The sequence below is a fragment of the Oryctolagus cuniculus genome, chromosome 3, assembly GCF_964237555.1.
Source record: "Oryctolagus cuniculus chromosome 3, mOryCun1.1, whole genome shotgun sequence".
In the NCBI taxonomy this organism is placed as follows: domain Eukaryota; kingdom Metazoa; phylum Chordata; class Mammalia; order Lagomorpha; family Leporidae; genus Oryctolagus; species Oryctolagus cuniculus.
The window spans coordinates 132,905,571-132,930,664 of NC_091434.1; the positions used below are offsets into that span (position 1 = coordinate 132,905,571).

At 39.8% G+C, this 25,094-nt stretch overlaps 1 protein-coding gene across 5 annotated transcripts in view; it reads left to right on the forward strand.

Annotated features, from left to right (window-relative positions):
• IMMP2L (inner mitochondrial membrane peptidase subunit 2) overlaps positions 1–25,094 on the forward strand; it is a 1,099,135-nt gene that overhangs the window by 705,203 nt on the left and 368,838 nt on the right. For 4 of the 5 annotated variants that reach the window (XM_008258376.3, XM_008258379.3, XM_008258377.4 and 1 more), the window contains one exon: positions 19,965–20,030. The exons of the other annotated variant lie outside the window; for it this stretch is intronic. In XM_008258376.3, the coding sequence (XP_008256598.1) occupies positions 19,965–20,030 (66 nt within the window). The remainder of the gene's footprint in view (positions 1–19,964; positions 20,031–25,094) is intronic. 5 annotated transcript variants of the gene reach the window in all.

A 25,094-nucleotide genomic window follows, 5' to 3' on the forward strand; every position in this document is an offset into this window, starting at 1 on the left:
GCTGATAAATGCTACACGTGGATGACCCCTGATGACATGAGGCTAGATAACCCAAGCCCAAAAGGAAAATATCATCTAATTCTACTGATTTGAGACACTTAGTAGGAACATATTATTGTATGTATTATGATCTAATCATCCTTATAAATTGCTTATTACTTGTGTATTTAAGTAGAAGAAATAGACAGGATTGGAAATAATGAAAAGCTTAAGACTGGCTTTTTATCATGTATTAGTCTACTTGGGGAGGTGAGAATAATGTGCAAGCAGATGAGCAACTATGGAGCAAATGGGAACTGTTCAAATGTGATATAATAGCAGGGCTGAAGAGATTGAAGAACGGCAAGATTCTTCAAGGATTTTGTATTCTTCGTGGGTTGTAGTGTTAGTTTTTCACATTTAAACTGTCACTGATATCAGTTCTGTATTCATCCATTGCAAAACCCATTTTCACATTCACTTTGAAATTATTTTTTTGCTCTGGTTTGGTGACTCAGATTTAAATGTGAGATTATATCATGGAGCTCAAGGTCAATAAAAGTGCTTGCACTAAGAGAAAGTAAAAAGATACAGGAAAAACAGAGATAATTTGCATACCTTCAATTTATACTGAAAGCATTGCATTTTTGTGTATGGTAAGATTTCTTGCAAAACTAGTGTCACTTTGACTGACATACAACCCATCGCAGTGCTAGTGTGCCTCTTGACCTCTATCAAGAGGATAGCATAAAACCAAAACTGCCATTCAAAACCAAGAGACTCTCTTGGAAGGTGATGTGACATCAGGTCAATGTGTTACTTCAGCTGACTCTAGCATAGGACATCTAGGAGCTGTCATCCTGAAAATTAGCTTTCTGGATCAAGGTAGTTTATTAGTTGGCAGTTAAGAAATTCTGTGTGCGTTTTCCAAAGCTAAGGTTAAGGTGATAAAGCAATTGAGCCTTTTAAACTTAAAGGAAGGTGGAGGTGAAATGAAATAGCCATTCAAAACAACAAATAATTAATTGAGTCTCTTTGTTAACAGGCAGGAGGTCAAAGCACACACAGCCACAACAATAATGCAGTCTGCATTCTAAACAGCTGAGTCTTTGACTTGAAAATGATTAGATTGGATCATTGGGAACTAATTAAAATGAGGTTGTTATTTAGACGGGTGGTGATACAGTTTGAAAAGATGTTATAAGAGATTCAAATATGGTCATTTGCCATGCTTTTGTCTTCTCATTAGTTCTCAAGAGTTACAACATTGAGTTCCATTTCCATATCTTTTAAAAGGTTAAATCATGTTAAGTATTTGTTTAAAATCTCTAATAATTTTACAGTAGGATATCAATTGTGTGATTAGATCAGTATAAGTAGATAGACTTTGATCTAATAGAAATGTGATCTTCCTTACAACATTTAAATTAGCTACCTCTTCATCATAGAACTCTTCTGAATATTGCATTTCAACCTTGAAAGCCTGGAGTTATAACAATTTATGGAATTGTAAATAACAGAATGTTCAGAAAATTTTCTCCTATGTGTAATATAAAACAATGTAACAGAAAATAATTTTGTTGAAAATAGAGAGATAAAAGCAAATTGGCATATTATCTGATTGACAAATAATATTTGAGAAGGATAAGTGTCCAAAATGTACAAGAGGTGGTGCTGAAGGAAATATTGGAGAACATTTGAAGAAGACCTGGAATATATCTTGGGTTGTTCTGAAATGAATTAGAAGGAGGTATCTGAGTGCCAGGGAACAGCCTGGAGGGATGGGCATTGTGCTGGAAAAAGCAAGGCAAACAGATGGCAGTGGTGAGAAAGAACTGATAAAGGGTGGGAGAGTCACGGTATGCATCAGTAGTGCTTTAGGGCTCTCCATTTTCAAATAAAGCTGAATCAGAGGATTTTTGTGAGAAGCATTTACTTGATTTTTATTATTTTTTTCAGAAAAGCGTTTTATTTTAGGGTGTAGGGTTAGGCTGTTTAGAAGTTTTAAATAGAGTTTAATAATGTTATATAAATTAAAACATCTCTCCATGTGTTGTTCTAAAACGTGGTTCCATTACCTATAAAGCCACTCTAATGTGGATTAGACCCCTGCAAGCATATTTTATGCTGGAGATCTTCCTTGATCACTGATGTTTGTGCTCATCTCTCTTGGCAAAACTCCCATGCAACAGAGAAATGAAACCCATAAGTTTCTACCAATCAGATGAAGAATGGTGGGTGGTGAGCATATGGTTCTGAGAATCTGCTTTTATTTAAATCAAAGCCTCCTTCATACATTTAACCCACGGGCATGTAAGACCAGTTGGAGACTCTTTCCCTTAATTCTATTCAGCCTTGTTTTAGTCCATTGTAGATGTATTTGAGGATTACAAATGGTTCTTATACCTGTGTCTGGGAGAGACTCATTAGGCTTCAGCTGTGGGAACCATATGGAAATCAGGCCCCCTGTGAATTTCATCCACACACAATGATGAGGGTTTGCTCCCATTTTGACTAAATAATCTCCCACTGCTGTTCTGTTTTTGAGGAAAGCTGTTGATCATGTTTGAGCTGTAGAGTGGTTTCAGAGCCTGTGAAATGTACAACTCAGGAAGAGCATCAACATGACAGCAGTAGAGATTAGAGTCCATTTTGTGTGTGTACAGAATTAGAGAACCAACACTCAGCAAAGCAAGCAAGCCTTCCCACATTAATCAATGTCGTTCAAGCTAGAATCAAAGCAGCTTCCTGTAAGGAACAGCCATTCAAACCAACATTATTTGTTTCCATTCCAAATGGGTACCCAATTATTTGGAATACAATTTTATGGCCTATAAAAAAGAAGCTGTGGTATGTGTACACAGAAGAATGATAGAAAAGAATAAATCTGAAAAATTGTAGCCTCATCATACTGAAAATTTTTATGAAAAACATAAATAAACCTGAACACATTTCATAGTTAATTCTGACTTTACAGTCAGCTAAGTGTGGGAAGATAGAACCTTTAGCATGTGAAAGAATGTGTCACCATATGAGATGCGATTGTGACTTTTGGGAAGGGTTTGTTCAGGTAGCCTCTATCTAGAACACTAGCAAGTGAAAATATTTTTCTCAGTTTTATTAAAGAATAATTTACAAATAATTATATCTATTTATGATGGATCATGCAAGAATTTGATACATGTATTCACTGTGAAATGAGTGAATCAAGCTAACCTACATATCTATCTCCTCATATGCTTATCTTTTTGAGGGATGTGTATAATGAGAATATTTAAGATCCACTGTTGTATCAATTTTCAAGTGTATAATACATTATCACTGAAAATTGGCACATACAGAACTACTGTGTAACTGAAACTTGAAGCCCTTTGCCCAACATCTCCTCACATCCACCTCTGCCCCACAATTCTTGATTTTTTTTGACCTCCAAAATATCCTGGAATAAGCTTTTCCTGGGTAACCTAGCAGGACAAAAGATTGTGAATAAGAACAACATGCTAGCCATACTTTCTCTAATTAGAGGCCCTGTTAGGTGGCTAGAACTCAAATAGAGCAACAGCGAAGGCCTCTTCCCTCTAAGGAGACAGCTGTGCTTCTTGGCTCCTTCTCCCGACACCCTGGGCCCCATGGTATCTTTTTGCTCACCTAGCAGTTTGTTTCTCTAGTCACGGTTCTGTACTTTGGCTGGCTTGCTTTACTCTAATGACATAACTTCTGTTGTTCTTTGGAAATAATGCTCTCCCGAATTTCTTCTCTTGTTCCCCCTAACTCCTTTATGGTCTCTCCCATTTCTCTCTATTTTTTTAAATGTTTTATTTTAATTTTTAATTAGTTTTTAACAGATTCAATGTGGTTTGTAGATAAAATTCTTTTCTTATGATTTTTTAAACTTTTATATAATAAATATAAATTTCCAAAGTAAAACTTTTGGATTATAGCGGTTTTTCCCCCCCATAACCTCTCTCCCACCTGCAACCATCTCATCTCCCACTCCCTCTCCCATCCCATTCTTCATCAAGATTCATTTTTCAATTCTCTTTATATACAGAAGATCTACTTAGTATATACTAAGATTTCAACAGTTTGCACTCACACAGACACACAAAGTATACAGCACTGTTTTAGTAGTAGTTTTACCATTAATTAAGATAGTACAACATATTAAGGACAGAGATCCTACATGGGGAGTAAGTGCACAGTGACTCCTGTTGTTGACTTAACAATTGACACTCTTGTTTATGACGTCAGTAATCACCCGAGGCTCTTGTCATGAGCTGCCAAGGTTATGGAAGCCTTTTGAGTTCACCAACTCTGATCTTATTTAGACATGGCCATAGTCAAAGTGGAAGTTCTCTCCTCCCTTCAGAGAAAGGTACCTCCTTCTTTGATGGCCCGTTCTTTGCACTGGGATCTCACTCACAGAGATCTTTCATTTAGGTCATTTTTTTTTTTTAAATCACAGTGTCTTGGCTTTCCATGCCTGAAATGTTTTCATGGGCTGGATCAGAATGCCTTAAAGTCTGATTCTGAGGCCAGAGTGCTGTTTAGGACATCTACCACTCTATGAGTCTGCTGTGTAACTTGCTTGCCATATTGGATCGTTCTCTCTCTTTTTAATTCTATCAGTTAGTATTAGCAGACACTAGTCTTGTTTATGTGATCCCTTTGATGCTGAGTCCTATCATTATGATCAATTATGAACTGAAACTGATCACTTTAACTAAGAGATGGCATTGGACATGCCACCTTGATGGGATTAAATTGGAATCCTCTGGCACATTTCTAGCTCTACCATTAGGGGTAAGTCCGATTGAGCATGTGCCAAATTGTACATGTAGATACAATTCTAAGAACATAATACTATTCCCTTCCTCTCTCCTTCCCCCTTTTTCCCTCCCACCCACCTTCCTTCTCCCTTTCTTTGTTTTTTGCTTTTGTGATAACATATTTTAAAATTACATTACAGTAAAAAGGCTTAATACTTCGCTGAATAAGAAATTTAGCTAGTACAAAGCAAGAAGACACTAGTTAAGTGGGAATACAGACACTGTTATAAGCAATAATTGAATGTAAAAATGACCATTTCACCAATATATAGTAAATTTTAAAGTAATCACAGATGATTAAAACTATACTAGTATAACATTCTTTTTAAAAATTTATTTATTTATTGAAAAGGCAGAGAGTTCAAGAGAGGCAGAGGCAAAGAGAGTGAGAATGAGAATTCTTCCATCCGCTGGTTCACTCCCCAAATGGCCACAACAGCCAGAGCTGGGCCGATCCAAAGCCAGGATCCAGGTACCTCTTCCACGTCTCCCCACGTGGGTGCAAGGGGTGCATGGACTTGGGCTATCTTCTACTGCTTTCTCAGGCCATAGCAAGGAGCAGGATCAGAAGTGGAGCAGCTGGGACTCAGACCAGTGCCCATATGGGATGCAGGCACTGCAGACAGTGACTTTTACCCACCACACCACAGTGCTGGCCCTACTAGTATAACATTCTTAACCACTGGTTTGACAGAGGTATGAAACAGTTTCACAAGACTATATTGCCAGCAATAGTGATACACACAGACATTTCTTTCTTTTTTTTTTTTTTAATTTTAGCTCCCATATATAAGGGACAACATGTGGTGTTTGTCTTTCTAGGTCCAGCTTAGCTTATTTCATGCAACATGATGTCCTCCAGTTGTGTCCATTTTGCCACAAATTTAGACTTTCATTCTTTTTTTATAGCTGAACAATATTTCATTGTGTACATATACCACATTATCAATTCATCGGATGATGCACACACTGGTTGATTCTTTTTTAAAAAATTTTATTTAAGTTACACAAGTTTAATGTATTTCATATACACAGATTTAGGAACATAGTCATAGTATCATATGTTCCCATTTCCTTTTAACCCCATCACCTAATAGTTTGCCAGTTTCAACACGCCTCTTTTCACCTAAAGGTTCTGCTCTCAGCTACTAAATCCTTTTTCCAGATTTAGCCCTTCTCTCTAGCATCTCAGATGCCACACTCTTTTCCCCTCTCTATAACTCTATATAATTCATGAAACAGAGAGGAAAAAGTAATAGTGAAAGATCTAAAACCATATGCATACTGTTAAGGAGCAAAACAGTTACTCTTAGCATTATTTCATTTAAATCATCAATAGACAAATCATGGTAACCATATATTGCCATTTAAACAACAAAATGAAAACATAGTACAAGTTTCTGTTAACTTAGCAACTAGAGCTATATCAGTGACTTCAAGTGGAGCAAATAAATGATAATGCTGTTTTCGGGGGTGACCAGTTGCAGTTGATTTTGTAAAATCCCAAGTCTCTTGTATTTTTGTCTGAAGACTGTTTGCTGATACTGTTCAGTCTGCTGTTGAGGACATGAAGTTGACATTTACAAGGAGCAAATTGTGTATAGTTATTGGAGCCTATCTGAGAACTCTTCCACAAAGCAGTAGTATTGTATTTTAAAAATTAATAAGTTCAACAAGGTTATAGCAGAAATGAGTCAGGGTACTTCATATTTCACTTCTCTTTTCATCTCACCCTGCCAACATTCTCCAGGAGAGTAAGCATTTTGGAGAAACTAGAAGAGTATCAATGCTTATATGGGATCTCATCTCTCTCTACACACATACCTAACTCAATTTAACTAAAATATGTTGAATCCAGCAGCATAGTTCAAGCATTAATAATGCATGCCACTATAGTCAGAAGAGAATACATTAATCCACAGATATATGCAATGGAATAAAGAAATGGAATGTGTGGGGAGCAAACTGGACTAGACTGAGTTACTGGAATTAAGACTTATTCTATGCATCTGCTCTCCCACAATATGGCGCTGGGAGAGAAGTAAACAGCTTCCGCACAGCTGCCTCCAGTTCAACCAATAAACTGTAGGACTTGCTACTGATTGGAGGAGAGCAGCGTACTCGGCGTGTGGGCAGCCGAGTTAGGATTGGCGGAGGAGGACTATAAAGCAGGAGAGAGACGGCATGCACCAGGAACATCTAAGGGGAACATCTAGCTGAAGGAACACCCGTGCAGCCCCCCAGAAAGCCGGCCGGCGGAGTGCCGCTCCCCTGCGGAAGTGGGGAATGTGGCCAGGGGGAACTGCCCTTCCACGGAGGTGGAAGGGACAGTAGCCAACCCGGGAAGAACCAGCAGCAAACCCGGGGAGGGCCGAGCAGACGAAAGAACAGCGCAGGGTCCTGTGTCGTTCCTCCACGAAGAGGGGGAGCGACATAATGGTGCCGTGACTCGGATAGGAAACCTGACTCGGATAGGAAACCTAGGACGGATAGGAAACTTAGGAGGGAAGAAACGGGAAGAATTGGGAAAATATCGGAGAGAGAGACTAGCAAACAGCCTAGGGAAAAGCCGGACGAGAAAGGTGCCGGAAGAAGCTATTGAAAGCCTAGGCATAGACTCAGATACGGACTACGGGGGGAAGCTGGGAGAAATCTCTAAGGTCGAAAGCGAAAGTGAAAGCTAGAACAAACAGACTCGGATGCGGACTGTGGGGAGAGGCCAGGAGAAATGAGGGAGGAGTATTGTTGGAAGAAAGCTTGGGGAAACATACCGGGTAGAGAAAAGTGTTAGGGAAATTGAAGCCGCGGGGGGCAGGCCAAGGCGGACACGAAAGCCACTTTGGGATTCTCAAGTTAGCCCGGGAATAGGGGGCGAAAAGTTGAAACCAGAAGCTGAAACGTGAGCCTGGTTGGGATCCGTCTGATTAGCCCGGGGAGCAAAGGACGGGAAGCCAAACCGTGGGGCGGAGACGTATGCTGGGTTGAATTCGCCAGGCTAGCCCGGGGAACTTAGATTGAATGCTAGTGGCGGACACATAAGCTACGCTGTGTTACTCGCGGAAGCCGCCGCGTGCAGAGAGAGCACGGGGCGTGAATAGATAGGGAACGGGGCTGGCGCGAGGCCGTGGTGCAGACGCGAAGGGCGTGGAGACCGCGGAGCGCGCGAAGCCAAGCCGCGCAAAGCCGGGAAGCTGCGCAGATGAGAGAGGCGCGGGCTGAAGCGGCTCAGAGCCGGAAAGCTGCCGAGAAGCAGCCTCGGGGCAGGCGCAGCCGGAAAGCCGCAGGGATAAGAGAAACAGAAGTTTAGAAGTAAAAGAGAAATAGGAATGCTGGAAGATAGAAGTAAAATGGGAGAAATAGGAATGCCCGGAGATAGAGAAATAGAGAAATAGAAAGGCCTCCCTACAACACTGCAATGTGAGAGCTTGGATTCGGTCTGCCCGATTAGTGAGGCGATGAGCACCTGGGCGGCTAGCAGCTTATGCGCCGCAGGTCACCGAAGACAGGCACGAATTAACATCAGTAAGGCCTCCCCACAAAAAGGCAATGAGAAGGCTTGGATTCGGTTTGCCTGATAGGGCTTGTAAGCCCCTGCAGGCTCGACCAGAGCATGCGCTGCAGGGCACCGAACACAGGCACGCATCAGCGCCTAAAAACCTCCTCACACAATGGCGAAGAGAGGACCCGGATTCGGTTTGCCTGATTGATAGGACTTGTAAGAGCCTGTGGCAACTCTAGCAAGTAGAGCAGAGTGTGTGCCGTGGGACACCGAAGACAGGCGCGTATCAACGCCAAAAATAAAAAGAAAGGGGGATCTGTGGGGAGCAAACCGGACTAGACTGAGTTACTGGAATTAAGACTTATTCTATGCATCTGCTCTCCCACAATATGGCGCTGGGAGAGAAGTAAACAGCTTCCGCACAGCTGCCTCCAGTTCAACCAATAAACTGTAGGACTTGCTACTGATTGGAGGAGAGCAGCGTACTCGGCGTGTGGGCAGCCGAGTTAGGATTGGCGGAGGAGGACTATAAAGGAGGAGAGAGACGGCATGCACCAGGAACATCTAAGGGGAACATCTAGCTGAAGGAACACCCGTGCAGCCCCCCAGAAAGCCGGCCGGCGGAGTGCCGCTCCCCTGCGGAAGTGGGGAATGTGGCCAGGGGGAACTGCCCTTCCACGGAGGTGGAAGGGACAGTAGCCAACCCGGGAAGAACCAGCAGCAAACCCGGGGAGGGCCGAGCAGACGAAAGAACAGCGCAGGGTCCTGTGTCGTTCCTCCACGAAGAGGGGGAGCGACAGAATGGTCACAAATTCTAATAGAAATCAGATATGCAAAAATATATAACTGAATGTAAGTTTCCTGTTGCAAGAAAAATCTTATTCTTTTCATTTTAGGGTCAAATTAACAGATTCCTGTGGCACTTCAAGACAAATTAAGTCTGTTAATGATTCTTGAGCTTAGCTGGATAACATCAAGGAAGGGACCTTACTCCTCAGTTGACCCCTGTCCTTGTGGGAAACCCTAGAGAAGAGTGTTGGCCTGACTCATTCTCAGTTGTAAGGGTCTCCCCCACCAATGCCCTCCAATGCTGGCAACCATTAAAATGTGCCCATTCCCATCTGATTCATCACTATCTGACCCCGAAAATGTCATGTGGTAACTAAAGTCATGGAACAAAAGCTCTGGGGAACAGTGCACACTTGGCATTTTTATGTGACCACAGAAAGTTATACTGTTTGGAGTGCACAGCTCTGATAGGCCCTTATGAACTTGTATATACCAAACACTTGCTGGAAACAGTTAATGCAATTTTCCAAAGCTTAGTTCACCACAGTTAAATGATTTGTTTTTATATTGATAATGGTAAAGGTTCTACAGTTTTTCTGATATTTTCCTGCTTAGAAATTAATTATGGGTGATAAAAGTGGGTAGAATTTAAATGTTGACTCATGGTAAAATGGTTAAGACTACCTTTATTCTCTTCTTTTCCCGAGATGAACTCTGATTTTGGCTTGGCATTTCGCATCCCACAGTATGACCAACATCATGGGAAACTGACAGTGAGCTGTGGTAGGGATGAGCTGGCCCTTCTGTCATTCTTCTAGAAGCATTCTGCAGGTGACTGCAGATACTACAGACATGATGAGCATCGACTAAAAGGCCCAGCTTTAGCTCTTGCACACTACTATTTTGCATTTCAGCTGGTCTGCTTTCTCTGCACCATATTGGTTGATATAGATATGGCTTGATATAGCAAATATAAACAGCTTGCTCTTCCGGAGTGTTTTGTGGTATCAAGCCTACCGAAATTATGTGACACTGTTTCTCAATATGATTGAAGTTAAAAAGCCTAAAACTGGTTGGCTTAATTGAACTTTAGGACTATGAGGCTGCGTTGATGGTTGTATTCCTTTGGAGCCCAGTTGATTTTGCACTATTCTGTGGTGTTAAATGGTAGCCTCTTCCACAGCACACTCAGTGACACAGTGTGGATAGGTGACTGAAGCCTAACCTGACTTAGAGGAAAACCGAGTGCCTCTCAGTGCACATCCAACTTTGGGAACAGAGTAGTGGTGCTTCTGTGGCATCTATAGTAAAAGAAAAATCATATTTAAAACTTAGGTTAATTATTAATCCCCTCTATTTCCACAGGTACATTAAATTTTAAGCATATTCAATATGTTGCAAACCCAGATTTATACAACAAATAAAAGAATGTAATTTTCATGATCAGAAGTTTCTTTATAGGTCAAAGGAGTTCCTTTAAACATCATGATTCCATGTTGCTTGGTAGAATACTCACATGTACATATACATATTATAGATGCATCTGTTTGCTATGCAGATACATTACTTACAACTTATGTAGACATTGAGATGTAATTCTATTTAATGTCTAATAATTGTACTGTTTTATGTTTTGAAATACCCAATTTCATAAACAGTGGTGGATATTAACTCATTGTTATGATTATAGTAAATACAGTAAATTCCTTATAATTTTCTTTCTTTCTTTCTTTTTTTTTTTTTTTTGATAGGCAGAGTTAGACAGAGACAGACAGAGAGAAAGGTCTTCCTTTGCCGTTGGTTCACCACCCAAATGGCCGCTATAGCCAGCGCACTGCACCCATCCGAAGCCAGGAGCCAGGTGCTTCTCCTGGTCTCCCATGCGGGTGCACTTGGGCCATCCTCCACTGCCTTCCTGGGCCACAGCAGAGAGTTGGCCTGGAAGAGGAGCAACCGGGACAGAATCCGGCGCCCCAACCGGGACTAGAACCCGGTGTGCCGGCGCCGCAGGCAGAGGATTAGCCTAGTGAGCCGTGGCGCCGGCCCTTATAATTTTCAGTTAAATGAATACACTGAGTTTTTAGAATCAAAGATATCAATTATAAAACATTTGCAGCTTTTTTAATTAAAAAAGTCATACTACACATCTAATTGATTTTACATAATTAAGAATGATTTATTAATAAACCAGTTGTCACTAGTTGCTTATTTATTTTCTGCTAATCATAGATAGTGAAACAGTTCTTACATTTAATTCTTTAAAGCTCATGCCCTTATTGTTTCATCAATGCTATTAAAATTCATTTCCTTGAGTAAGGGATTGTTGACAAATCTGAAACACAAAATTGTTCCTGCTGCCAAAACTCTTAGAGCCTTAGAAACCTAACTTCAAGCTCGTAGATGCCCTGGAAGAGTCTCTTGTTACCGCCTTTGAAGCCTGATTCAGATAGGGTACACTTTGAGAGTACAACCAGGTAGAGAAGCTATTTGCTATTCCATCACTACGCCTCAAAATGAGACAACATATTCCCCAGTGCTTAAAATTCTTCTCTGTTCTCATTGAAGTTTTCTACTCAATCACAACCAGCTGTCCCACATGATGATCCCTTTCTTGGGCTTTCCCCTTCCCATTCTAGAAACTAAAATACTACAGAAGACAAATTTGGAACATTAGCCTGGGCTCTTGTCACCCCATCTGGAAGTCACTTTGCTGATAATGAGGCCTTTGGATTAGGACAGCTTCTGAGATAGCAGTGTGAAAGTGATCGTTAGAGATTGAATATTCACACTCACGTATCATTTTCTGGAAGCACATCTGGAGTTATAAACTCCACAAAAGTCTGTAGTTTACTTTGTTTAAAAGATTCCCATGATTCAGAGAGAAGTCAGCAAGAGGAAAAATACAGCTGAAATGCTGACTTAAATAAACAGTTTTGACAATCCTACTTAATAAAACTGTCCTCAGTTGAGAAAATGAATCATTAAAAAATGGGACTGCATGCATGAAGTTCCCACTGCTGATAGTGCAGCAAATGCACAGAACCTGACACTGAAAGTTACTCGTTTTGTCTCAATTTTGCAGCAATTCTCATCTAATCTACAACTAACCTGTGACTTTTCAGTGTGAACACCATTATACTGTTTGATGTTTCTTTAGTTAATGTCATAAAACTTGGCTAAATCTTGACAATTCTTTCCATTGTCCTCTGTTGCAACAGAAGCTGAAAGCACCTTTTATTTGTATAAGAGCTTTTTTTCCCAAAAAAAATGCAATCTATGTAAGTCTAAAATAGGAGTGTTCACAATGGTTTACGCCCACTTAATTGACCTCCTTCATGAATATTAGGACTAAAGTGTACTGAATATGTTCTTTGTGAAAGAACCTGTGCCCGAGCTTTTCCAGATGTTTTCTTACTAGCTGTGTGATGTTACAGTGCAGGTAGGAGAAATTCTGTAACACCCTGTCTAGAGGCCCCCAAACTCCCATGCTCTCCGGCACTAGACATTTGTGAAGCTGACAGGACAGTGGCAAATCCTCAGTCTGCTTCTCAGCTCCAGTGGTTTTTTCATTCCAGAACCAAGTCCCAGGGTTGCCAGATCTCCCTGTTTTCTTTTAAAGAGGAACAGGAAACAGATTTTTATGTGAAATCTCTGTTTGCTAAGGCAGCTCCACAGTTCTTTATTTTATTTATTCATTTTTTTTGTTTGAAAATCAGAGAGAGAAAGAGAGACGTACACAGAGAAAGACAGACTTAAGCAGAGATCTCCCACCTGTTGATTCACTCCCTCAAAAGCTGGGGGAGAATTCAGAATGAAGCCAAGATCTCAGGACTCCATCTGGTTCTGTCAAGTGGATCGCAAGGGCCCCAAAACTGGAGCCATCACCTGAGGCCTTCCCGGGTGAAAATTATCAAGAAGCTGGAATTGGAAGCAGAGCTGAGACTCAGGCAGTCCCATGCAGGCATCCCATGGAGTATCTTAATTTTTGTACCAAATGTCCATTCCCAGGCTAAGACTTTAAAACTGCATCATCAACAACAACAATAAAAACAATGCAGGGATCGAACAAAATATTCTTCATCCAAATTGGATTTTCTGGCTTCATGCCCATTTTTGATCTTGAGACCTACAACAGTCTTCAAAAATGTATGGAAATGCATATTTTGAAAAAATTGTGTGTGGATTTCAAACCATTCATGAGCCAAAATAAACTTGGCTTTTTCCATAAACATTTTGAACTTCCCTCCTGTTAGGATCTCTGACCTAAACTCTCCCTGAAAATGACCCACAGATTGCTTATGAAGCTTGCCTGCAGTCGGCAGCTCACGGCAGATACACCTGGAACAGTCAGCAGCAGACTCCTTTCCCATTTCACCGCCATCCATGCATTTGTGGTCAGCAAGTAGACAATTAACCCATTGTCTACAATGTGGCTATGCCACAGCACTGGCTCCATATGAATTTTTATAACTGCCTTGAGTTTAAAGGTTATGTAGGATTTTTATGAAGTTATATAGGACTTTTCATTCTACTTTGTATTTTGCTGACAAAAAATACAAAACTTTAAATTTTAATAATTACTATGATATATATTTATATGGCTTAATGCATCATCATCCATTTGGACAGAGAAAACAGCCTGTCTAATGTAAGGCACCCTATAATTACTGGTTTTTAATTTTACTTCATTGATGACATGCTAAGATTTAGACTTCATTGGGTTACATACAGTGCAACTAGTGGTGCTACTTTTGAAGGCTTAATGTTTCTAGCAGTCTGTGGCTAAGGTGATTTTTAATCCTGAGATAAATTCTCTGATAATCAGAGCCAGTCCTGAACCATAAAACATAGAAATCTACCTAATTTGCAAAGGGAGGTTTCGGAAAAGTGGGAAAAGAGTGGCAGTGCCTAGACACTTAAGGTATCTTATGTGACATCAGTGTTGGGGTGGGGTCAAGAACAGAGAGAATGGGACATGCGCTGATCTCTCCATCCCCGCAAGGCTCAAAGGGCCTCCTTTGAGTACCCCAAAGTACCCTCCCAGTGCCACAGAAGGGTCAAAATTGTGACCCTTGGGAACACAAAATAACACGAAATCAGTTAGAGTTTATGAGACTTAATGCATTGCTCCATCTGGCTTGTCACAGGATAAAAATGACAATATTTACATGAAAATATGGAACAAAATTCAAAAGAAAAATATGGAAATCATATCATGGCTACACACTGTGGGGAGCAACTGGGAGCAACTCGGACTAGACTAAGTTACTGGAATTAAGACTTATTCTATGCATCTGCTTTCCCACAATATGGCGCTGAGAAGGGAAACAGCTTCTACACAGCTGCCTCCAGTTCAACTAATAAACAGCAGGACCTGCTCCTGATTGGAGGAGGGCAGCGTACTCGGCGTGTGGGTAGCAGAGTTGGGATTGGTGGAAGAGGACTATAAAGGAGGAGAGAGACAACATGCACCAGGAACATCTAAGGGGAACACCTGTGCAGCCCCCGAGAGAGCCGGCCGGCGGTGTGCTGCTCCCCCGCGGAAGTGGGGAATGTGGCAGGGGGAACCGCCCTTCCACGGAGGTGGAAGGGATGGTAGCCAACCCGGGAAGGACCAGCAGCCAACCCGGGAAGAACCAGCAGCAAACCCGGGGAGGGCCGAGCAGACAAAAGAACAGCGCAGGGTCCTGTGTCGTTCCTCCACGAAGACGGGGAGCGACACACACGATTCTGCTTCCTGTCTCACAAACTTTCTACCTGGAGACACACTGCTATATCAAGCAGGTCTGCTGGGACTCATGCAGTCTAGACACAAATCTAGGCTTCCTGTCCAGGCCTCTGAAGAAATCTTACCTAGTTCAATCATAAGCCTGGAACAGAATATTTACAATCCAGAAATAAATGTTGTTTAAACATTGCTTTTTGTGAAAAACGCTAGAACTACAAATTTAAATGCAAATTTGAATATTTATTGGGCAGTATTACATTGCGTTCCTAAAGTAAGGCATAATCCTTCACTTTTTATTCTTCACATTTTCTCGAAGATGGGTAACTGGCCAAGAAATTTAAAACAAAGGGAAATTTAATAACTTCCATGATGTAAATCTGTAATAACTCTGTTAGTACTTCTACTTACATCAAAGTAATGCATTCAACAGCCTAATGATTAAAATACAGATATAGATTTTAAGTAGTAATGGAATTAATGTTAGTAATAGCTTTTTAAAGTTTTTGAATTATTTGATTATATTCATGAGTTTAATACTACATTAAAATTTACAGATATGTTTGAAGTAGTAATTCATAAGACTTTAATTATATAGATAGCTCACTTTGCATATTCTATTTTGCCTCCTGATCTTAAATAATAGATTATTTTAAACATAAAATACTTTTCTAGCATCTGAAAAGCTTAAAGATTGTTGGCATAAATTTTTTTAGGGCTAATAGCAATTGCTTTCCATATTATTTCATTAATGTTAACCTCAACTCACTATTAGGTGGAAACTTGGTTATTAATTCAGGTCCAAGCCTTGCTTCGTAGCATTTCTTCTCAAGTAATATCATCTGACTCACACAGTTGTCTTTGGATAATAGGCATCCCAATAATCTGGACTAAAATCTAGCCATGAAAGCTTTTAAGACAGAGAATTTATTTCCCTTCTATTGTAAATTCTTCCTGAACCCTCCCCAGTAAAATTGGATGTGCGTTTTTCTTTCTAAATTATGGATGTGAAGTCAAGGTACAAATAGTACTTTCCGACTTACGTGTTCAATCCACATATTCTGTTGATATTTCCCTATCATTAAATATTCTTATAGAACATCGTCTTTTGTGACTCTTAAGTATTTTATTATGTGGAAAGACCATCATTTATTTAACCACTCTCCTCTTATTAAATGTTTTTTTCTTATTTTTAAAATAGACAACACTGTCTTAAATGTCCATGTAGCTAAAATGTTACATACATTCATAGTCACTTCGTTAGTATAATTTCCTAGAAGTGTAATTGTCACATTAATGGAATGTTGAGACTACCTAGCAGAAAGGTATGTTACATAACCCCACAGTTTATGTAGAATGCAAACAAACCCTTAGCAGCATTTTGTCGGAGTCTCAAGTCCGAGGCTGGCTCCTGACCAGCACGGGCCAGTACAGACACTCCCCAACAAGGCGAACGGGAAGGGTAAGGTCGACGGGTGATGAACACACCACAAGCACCCGTGAGTTCTGTCGAAGCAGGAACCGCTTTATTGAGGAAGCGTACAGGCTTATAAAGCTTACGAAGGACATGTGCAGTAGGGGAGCCAGTCAGAGAAAAGGTCATACAGGCATGGGTGGACCACGCACAGGGGCACCTTAAGTAAAGTATAGGGATCACGCACTGTCCACGTGTCCGGAACCAAAGCAGACCTGTCCCCATCGGTAGCTTAACCCTGGCAGCCGCAGACATGCCCCTCGAACATCCGCCAGGCGCCATATTGTAATGGAGGTTTTAGGCAATGCCCAACATCATTTTATTTGTATTAGTACATCTCTGTCAGTATGGTATAAAGAAGTTGTAACATCCCATTGTTTTAAGATGCAATTCCTTGGTGACTGCTGAGACTGCATATTGTTTTACATATTTCCAGTAATTTCATAGACAGAATTGTGGGGGGGCATCTTCTAAAATATCTGTAAGTGGCCCAGTACAGAGGACCCAAATTCTGTTAGATTGCATGTAACCAGAGCCCTTCTAATTATAGCTATATATTAATGAAAATAAAATTATAGAAATGTAATGTTTACATAATTTAATGAAGGCAGAGGCCAGTCAAAACTCTGATTCAATTTCATTTTAAAGTAAAGCATACTCATAATTAAGTTAGTGAAAAATGGTAAAACTTATTGTCACATGTAGGTGCAACTACTTTATAAAATTTCATTTTCTCTGTAAAATGTCCTGTAAATTATAAATCTTATGGAAACTGCATATTTTCTTTGATGAAGTTTATGTTTTGAATATATTTGATCTTTTCCATTTTGTGCATTTACATTCCCTTTAAAAAAGTAGTTCAGTTCAAAATGTGACTTGAATTGAAAATATTCTTATCCATCCATAATTTTCAGATATGTATTAAATGATCATTTATATGATGTATGAGATGGTCCTTGAAACAAGTCTGTTAACTCAAAAGACTTAAAATGCTATAGGCAGGAAATCAGCCATATTACTAGAGATCTACTGTTGCTGCATTACAAATTACCCTGCTATCTAGTACATTTATGACCTCACACATTTCTTCAGGTCCAGGAAGCCAGAAGCAACTCAGCTGGTTGGTTGGGTTCATGGTGCTTCATGAGGTTGCCAGTAAGCTGCTGGCCTGAACTAGCATATAAAAACCTAACTAAGTCGAGGATCTGCTTCGGAGGGTCTCCCCAGACTGTTAGCAAGCCTTAATTCCTACCTGGGAGAGATTCTAGCTCCCCACAGAGGGAGTAATCCAGGAGACGGGTCTGAGAGGAAAAGAGGGGAAGAGAAACAAGGAGGAGAGTGAATGAGGGACTGGCAGGATGTGAGAGGAGGAAGAGCCCAAGGTGGAAGTGTCAGATCAGAAGTGATGTATCATCACTTGTCCATATGTTCTTGACCCCATAGTAAAGCCCATTACATTATGGGAAGGAACCACACAGGCTGTGTATTCCAGGAGAGGCAAGAGTTTATTTAGAGTAAACAATTGTTCTTCCAGTAAACTTTTAACTATATTCTACTTAATACTATTGGTTGAATTCTGTAATTAATACACAATTATTCTTAAGTGTTGAAACTTAACTAAAAAGTGATCCCTATTAAATATAAGAGTGGGAATAAGAGAGGGAGGAGATGTACAGTTTGGAACATGCTCAATCGGACTTGCCCCAAATGGTAGAGTTAGAAATGTGCCAGGGGATTCCAATTCAATCCCATCAAGGTGGCATGTACCAATGCCATCTCACTAGTCTAGGTGATCAGTTTCAGTTCACAATTGATCATAATGATAGGACTAAGAGTAAAAGGGATCATGTAAACAAGACTAGTGTCTGAAAATACTAACCTATAGAATTAAAAAGGGAAAAAACGATCCAACATGGGAAGCAAGATACACAGCAGACTCATAGAATGGCAGATCTCCTAAACAGCACTCTGGCCTCAGAATCAGCCTTTAAGGCTTTCGGATCCGGCTGAAAAGCCCATGAGAGTATTTTAGGCATGGAAAGCTAAGACACTCTGGAAAAAAAAAAAATCTCTGCGAGTGAGATCCCAATGGAAAGAACAGGTCATCAAAGAAGGAGGTACCTTTCTCTGAAGGGAGAAGAGAACTTCCACTTTGACTAGGACCTTGTCTAAATATGATCAGAGTCGGTGAACTCAAAAGGCCTCCTTAGGCTTGGCAACTCATGACAAGAGCCTTGGGTGATTAATGATGCCATAAACAAGAGAGTGTCAATTTGTTAAGTCAACAACAGGAGTCACTGTGCACTTACTCCTCATGTAGGATCTCTGTCATAAATGTGCTGTACATTGTGATTTAATGCTATAGCTAGTACTCAAACAGGATTTTACACTTTGTGTTTCTGTGTGGGTGCAAACTGTTGAAAGCTTTACTTAATATATGCTAAACTGATCTTCTGTATATAAAGATAATTGAAAATGAATCTTGATGTGAATGGAATGGGAGAGGGAGCGGAGATGGGAGGGTTGCAGGTTGGAGGGAAATTAAGGGGGCGGGGAAGCCACTGTAATCCATCAACTGTACTTTGGAAATTTATATTCATTAAATAAATGTTAAAAAAAAATCAGGTAGCTTAAAATAAACAGTGTCTGCAAGAAGTATTTCAGAACCTGTCAGGTTCTTTTCATTGTCATAGCTCTGTTTTAGTATTTAGAATTTCATAATCACCAAAGAGCTGAACCTAAATGTAGTTTAAGAAAATTCTCCAAATTTTTTTAAAACATACTATTTTGTCTTCAGTGTTTTCCTGAGAGTTTAAATCAAACTCATCTGTTCATTTTAAGTGAAATAAAAATTTAAATGTATTATCATTTTAAATATCTAGTCATTTTCTTTTTTAAAAAAATTTTATTTATTTATTTGAGGGGTAGAGTTACAGTGAGAGGAAGAGACGAGAGAAAGTTCTTCCTTCCATTGGTTCACTCCCCAAATGGCCGCAATGGCCAGAGCTGCACCCATCCAAAGCCAGGAGCCAGGAGCTTTTTCCCTGTCTTCCCACATCGGTGTAGGGGCTCAAGCACTTGGGCTATCTTCTACTGCTTTCCCAGGCCATAGCAGAGAGCTGGATTGGAAGAGGAACAGCTGGGACTAGAACCAGAGCCCATATGGGATGCCGGTGCCACAGGTGGAGGATTAACCTACTGCGCCACGGCGCCGGCCCCTAGTCATTTTTTTATGTATGAGTCCTCTTTCTTATAAGTTCTTATCTTTAATAACAATAGTAATTTAATATAAACCTTATTTTTTTTAACATTTATTTAATGAATATAAATTTCCAAAGTACGGCTTATGGATTACAATGGCTTCCCCCCCATATCGTCTCTCCCACTCTTATTTCTTAATAATAAAACTCTATAGCTCCCTATTTGTGTGTGTGTGTGTGTGTGTGTATATAGTTTCAGTGTGGCTTTTTTCATCCTAAAGGTTTACAATGAGAATACCTTCAATAGTAACTTTGTATCACTGGAACCTAAGTGGGATTGATGACATGTCATTCGTGCAAAGCCTTCTGTAATGGCTCTAATGTAGCCTGTTTTGTTGTAGAATTTCTTGTCACTTACTTAAATCAACAGAGACATAACTGATTATATAATCTTATCTTACTATTCTAGGTCTCCTAAAAACCCAGAACAGAAAATCATTAAGAGAGTGATTGCTCTTGAAGGAGATATTATAAGGTAAGTACTTAAACTGTTGCTTCTGAATAAGGTAAATACTTAAACTGTGGTTTCTGAGGTCAAGTTTTATATGTACAGATTTTTGTTGAGTTTTAAATCATGTTGCCAGGGAAGTACAAAGAGGGCCAAACCTTTGAAGATATTTTCAATGAGCTGGCCTGTTTTCAGCATCATGAGCCATTTCAGGATGTAAGACATAAATTTACTGAACACATTATTATTCTTTAATTACAAAGCATAGAAGAAATATTCAACTAAAATTAAAATATTCTAACATGATCAGTAAATAATTATTTTTCAGATATTAAAATTAGCACAATTATTTCAAGACTAGGGAGGGCCTAGTTTTATTTTAGAAAAATTTAAGAACATCTTTACGGTCTTAAAAGCAAATACAGAAACTAAGAGAAATCCTTTGTAATCACAGAGATGGGGAAATCTAGGAAGGATGTGAGACAGAAACTTCTGAACCAGAAGTAAGAATAGAAGCTGGAGACAATGGCATTGTAGAGCAGTCTGGCGTTTGAACAATAGACTGTAATGTCTTAGTTATTCTATTTGCTGATAAACCATGAGCAGTCCTTGAAATTCTGCAAGGAGCTATATCCCATTTAAATAAATTGTAACCAGCTCTAAAAAAATGCAGCAAGCAAAATGCTTTGCAAACTATATGCAGGAAGTGTTTTGATCCTGTTTCCCCAAAAGGCTCCCAAAGCGTCTACATTAGTGACAGCCGGGATGACACAGTCTCACTACCATGAAGCTCAGCCAGTCTCACAGCACGGTCTAGACTGACATTTCTCAAAGGGTCGCTTGAGGACCCCTAGGGACCCCCCACAACCTCTCCTGGGCTCTGTCAGATCAGAACTACCTTCCTCACAGTACCAAGAGGTTGTTTGCCTTTTTCTCTCTCATACTGTTGTGAGTGGATGGTGGAGTTGTCCACATACGTGATATTGCAACAGATTGAATACAGGAGCAGTTATGAGAATGTATATGCTATTATGCCAGGTACTAAAAAGATGTGTAAAAAATGCCACAGTTCTCACTACATTTTCATTTCTTTGGGGACACAGTTTTTCTCATCTATGTAAAGTGAACAAATGCCATGTATCTCATGTTTACAGACTTGGGAGCATAGTGATACTTCTCACCCTGCCATCCCTCCTGCCTATGCTCTCACCCTCCTTCCTCCTGCCCTTCTTCTTTCTTTTAATTTTTATGATGACAGTTGTTGTTAAAGACATATTCTGTTTATTAACATGATTGGCTTATGGTTGTTGTTTTAAATTTAATCAGTGAAAAGTCTTAGATTCTCCATTTTAATTTCTGATAAATATTGATGGAAATTAGCCACATAAAGAAAAGTCCTTTGGGATCATTGATTGTTTTTAGAAGTATTAAGGAGTCCTGAGACCAAACAATTTGAAAATTTGATGATGTTTCATATCAGGATTGACTGCTTCTTAGTAGCCTGGATGACATCAGTGGACTATCACATTGAATTGAGGAATGCTTTGGTTAACATTTATAAGCATTTCTTTGATTTCTTTTTCTTTCAAAAGCTTTATTGAGGTATAATTTAAGCATCATATGATCAATTCATTTTATTTTTTAAAAAGATTTTATTTATTTAATAGACAGGTAAATTTACAGACAATGAGAGGGAAAGACGCACAGAAAGGTCTTCCCTCCACTGGTTCACTCTCCAAATGGCCGCAACGGCTGGAGCTGTGCCCATCAGAAGATAGGATCTAGGAACTTCCTCCAGGTCTTCCACATGAGTGCAGGGGCCCAAGCGCTTGGGCCATCTTCTACTCTTTCCCAAGCCATAGCAGAGAGCTGGATCAGAAGAAAAGCAACAAGGACTAGAATCCAATGCCCATATGGGATGTTGGCACCTCAGGTGGAGGACTAACCTACTATGCCACAGCTCCATCGATTCATTTTAAATACAGATACCAGTGAGTTTCCGTAAAAGTTCATTTAAGTATGTAAATCTCACCACTATGTAATTTTTGAACACTTTTTTTACCTCTAAAAATTATCTCCTACCAATTTGCATTTAATTCCTATTCCCACTTCCAGCCCCTCCCAGGCAACCATGAATCTGCTTTATGTTTCCATTTTATGTTTTTCTAAAAATTTTATTTACATGGAATTATAAAGTATGTAGTATTTGTATCTGATTTCTTTCATATAGCATCATGATTTTTAAGATATTCTGTATTAAGCATGTATCTAAAGCTTGTTTCATCTCTATTGCTGAGTACACTTCATTGTAGGACAAACCTCATTGCATTTATTCAATCACAAGTTGATGGACACTGGAATCTTTTCTAGGTTGGGGGTATTATGAGCAGTACATTAGATGCTTGCTTGCAGAAATGCCTCAGACATTTGTGCCTTTGAGTGGGAAACATGTTCTCATTTCTATTGGTTGCATGCCTAGGGATGCTGAATGTTATGCTTAGTTTATGTTTAACTTTTTAAGAAACTGCTAAGCTCTTTTTTACAGTGACTGTATCATTTTATGTTTCACCAGCAAGGTAAGAGTGCTCTAATTTCTTTACATCAGTACTTGGCATGGTGAATATTTTTGATTATGGCTGCCCTGGTGGGTGTGAAGTAGTTTCTCACTGTGTTTTGATTTGCATTCCTCTGGAAGTCACTGATGCTGAGCGTCTGTCCGAGTGCTTACTTGACATTCATAGTTCTTCCTGGATGAAATGTCTGTTCAAATTATTTACCCATTTTGTATTACACTGTTTATATTTTGAGATGTAAGAGGTCTTTTATTTTTTATTCTGTCAAGAGAGTAAGGATTTTGCAGAGTATGTGTGTGTGTATAATGCTGTGATTTTAATCAGAAGTAAGTGTATTAGAATGAAAGAGTATAGTTTTAATTTCCTATAAGATATGCATTCAAAATTCGAAGAACTTGGTGACATTATTTTTTGCAAGAGGCGATCCAAGCCTTATAATTTCTGTAGAAAAATAAGAAGAGCAGTGAATTTTTAAAAATGCAGCATTTGATAATCATCCATAAATATCCAAAATGTACTTTTATTATTGGGAAAATTTTGTGAATATGATGCAAATTCCATTCAATAAGTCAGCAAGCCTTGAAAGGAGCCAGTAGACCACATATTATCTGAGGGCATTTCAAAAAGTTTGTGGAAAAAATGGAATGAAAAGGTAAGCTTATTTTGCTGCAAAATTTTTTGAAACCTGAGCATAGTTTCTTCAAAATATGCATTTTTCATGAACCTTTAAAGACTCCTCATATGCTATCTACCACCAGAAGCCATTAGCATAATGGTACCCTCACTTGTGACAGGCTAGGTGCTACAGTCTGTGAAGGGGACACCACTGCCCACTTCACCTGGGCTGTGGCTGGACTGCCTCATTGGCAAGTTAAGCGCACATGCAAATCACCACATTTTCTTTCTTGAAAAGAATTTGACATTTCATAAAATGATCAAAACAAAAAATAATCTTACTCTTTTAAATGTAGTTACACTTACCATAGGTCTCAGTTGTATTTTTATTTTGAACCACACATAATTAGATAACCAGTAAGGAACCATAACCTTTTCAGTAGTTAGGCCTTTTATTTGTTGGTTGTTTATTTATTTATGAAGGAGGAGAGAGAGCTACAGAGACAGATCTCCCATCTGATAAGCCAGTCCCCAAATGCCCACAATGGCTAGAACTGAACCAAGCTGAAGCTGGGAGCCAAGAACCCAGTCTAGGTGTCTCATTGGAGACACAATTACTTGAACCATCAACTGCTGCTTCCCCAGGTGTGCACTAGAAGGAAGCTGGAACTGGAGGCAGAGCTGGAATTCCATCCCAAGCTCTTTCTTGTGGGATGCAGGAGTCCCAACTGCACCAAACACCCATGTCCATTTGGGCCTGTTAAAACTTATTCTCGGGCCATTTGGGGGGTGAACCAAAGGAAGAAAGACCTTTCTCTCCGTCTCTCTCTCTCTCTCTCACTGTCTAACTCTGCCTGTAAAAAAAAAAAAAAAAACAAAAAAACAAAAAAAAAACAAAAAAAAAAAAACAAAAAAAAAAACACCTTATCCTCATCTTTTACTCAATGTTGTTAGTTAAACTCCTTTAACTTACAAAAAACAGGTATGTAGTGAAATGTAATTTAAATAGCATTTGTTGTAAAAGATGCCTGTAGAAGAAATGGCAGTAGGAGACAAGAATCAGTCTGACCTCAGTGTGGAACAGTGATGGTGGCACAGCAGAATTTCCAGTTTCTATCACTTACGCCCTCTGACTACTCGCACATGATTTTCCCTGTGTTTCAGTGGCCTTTGCCCCATCGCCAACTGCTGACTTCCTTGGGTGTGCCTCACATCTAAACCATCTGCGAGGAAACTGAGTATAGTCCTTTAGGTACAGATGTGAGACCACCGGTCAGCTAACAGATGTGAGACCATCAGCCAACTCATTGATGTACTGCCTTCAGGATGGGTATCCTCTGCCCTGGCTAGGTACCCTGTGGTTACAAAGAAGCTTTTGCTAGGGACTGGTAGGGCTGATCCTGTGAGATATCCCAGAGTGGGCCATTCCAGTTAGCAGTCATTTTGGTCAGCTTTTGAAACCTCAACTCAATAAAAGCATAATCTGTTCTCCTTAGTAGTTGCTTTGATATTATACTTTGAGGAAAGATAAACGTTTTAATGTTTTTATAAGATTTTATTTATGTGTATATTTATGCACTTATTTGAAAGGGAGAGAGAGAGAGAGAATCTTCCATCCACTGATTTACTCCCCAGATGCCTGCCTATAACAGCTGGGGGCTGTCCAAGCTAAAGCTGGGAACCAGGAACTCCATCCAGGACTGACAAGGACTGAAGCACTTGAGCCATAATCTGCTTCTTCCCAGGGTGTTCATTAGTAGGAAACTGGATCAAAGTGGAGATGCTGGGACTCAAAACTAACATTCCAATATGGGATTTGGGTATCCCAAGAGGCAGCTTAATTCAGTGTACCCCATTGCCTGCTCCAGGTTTTTTTTTAGATTAATTAAATAACACAAACTTG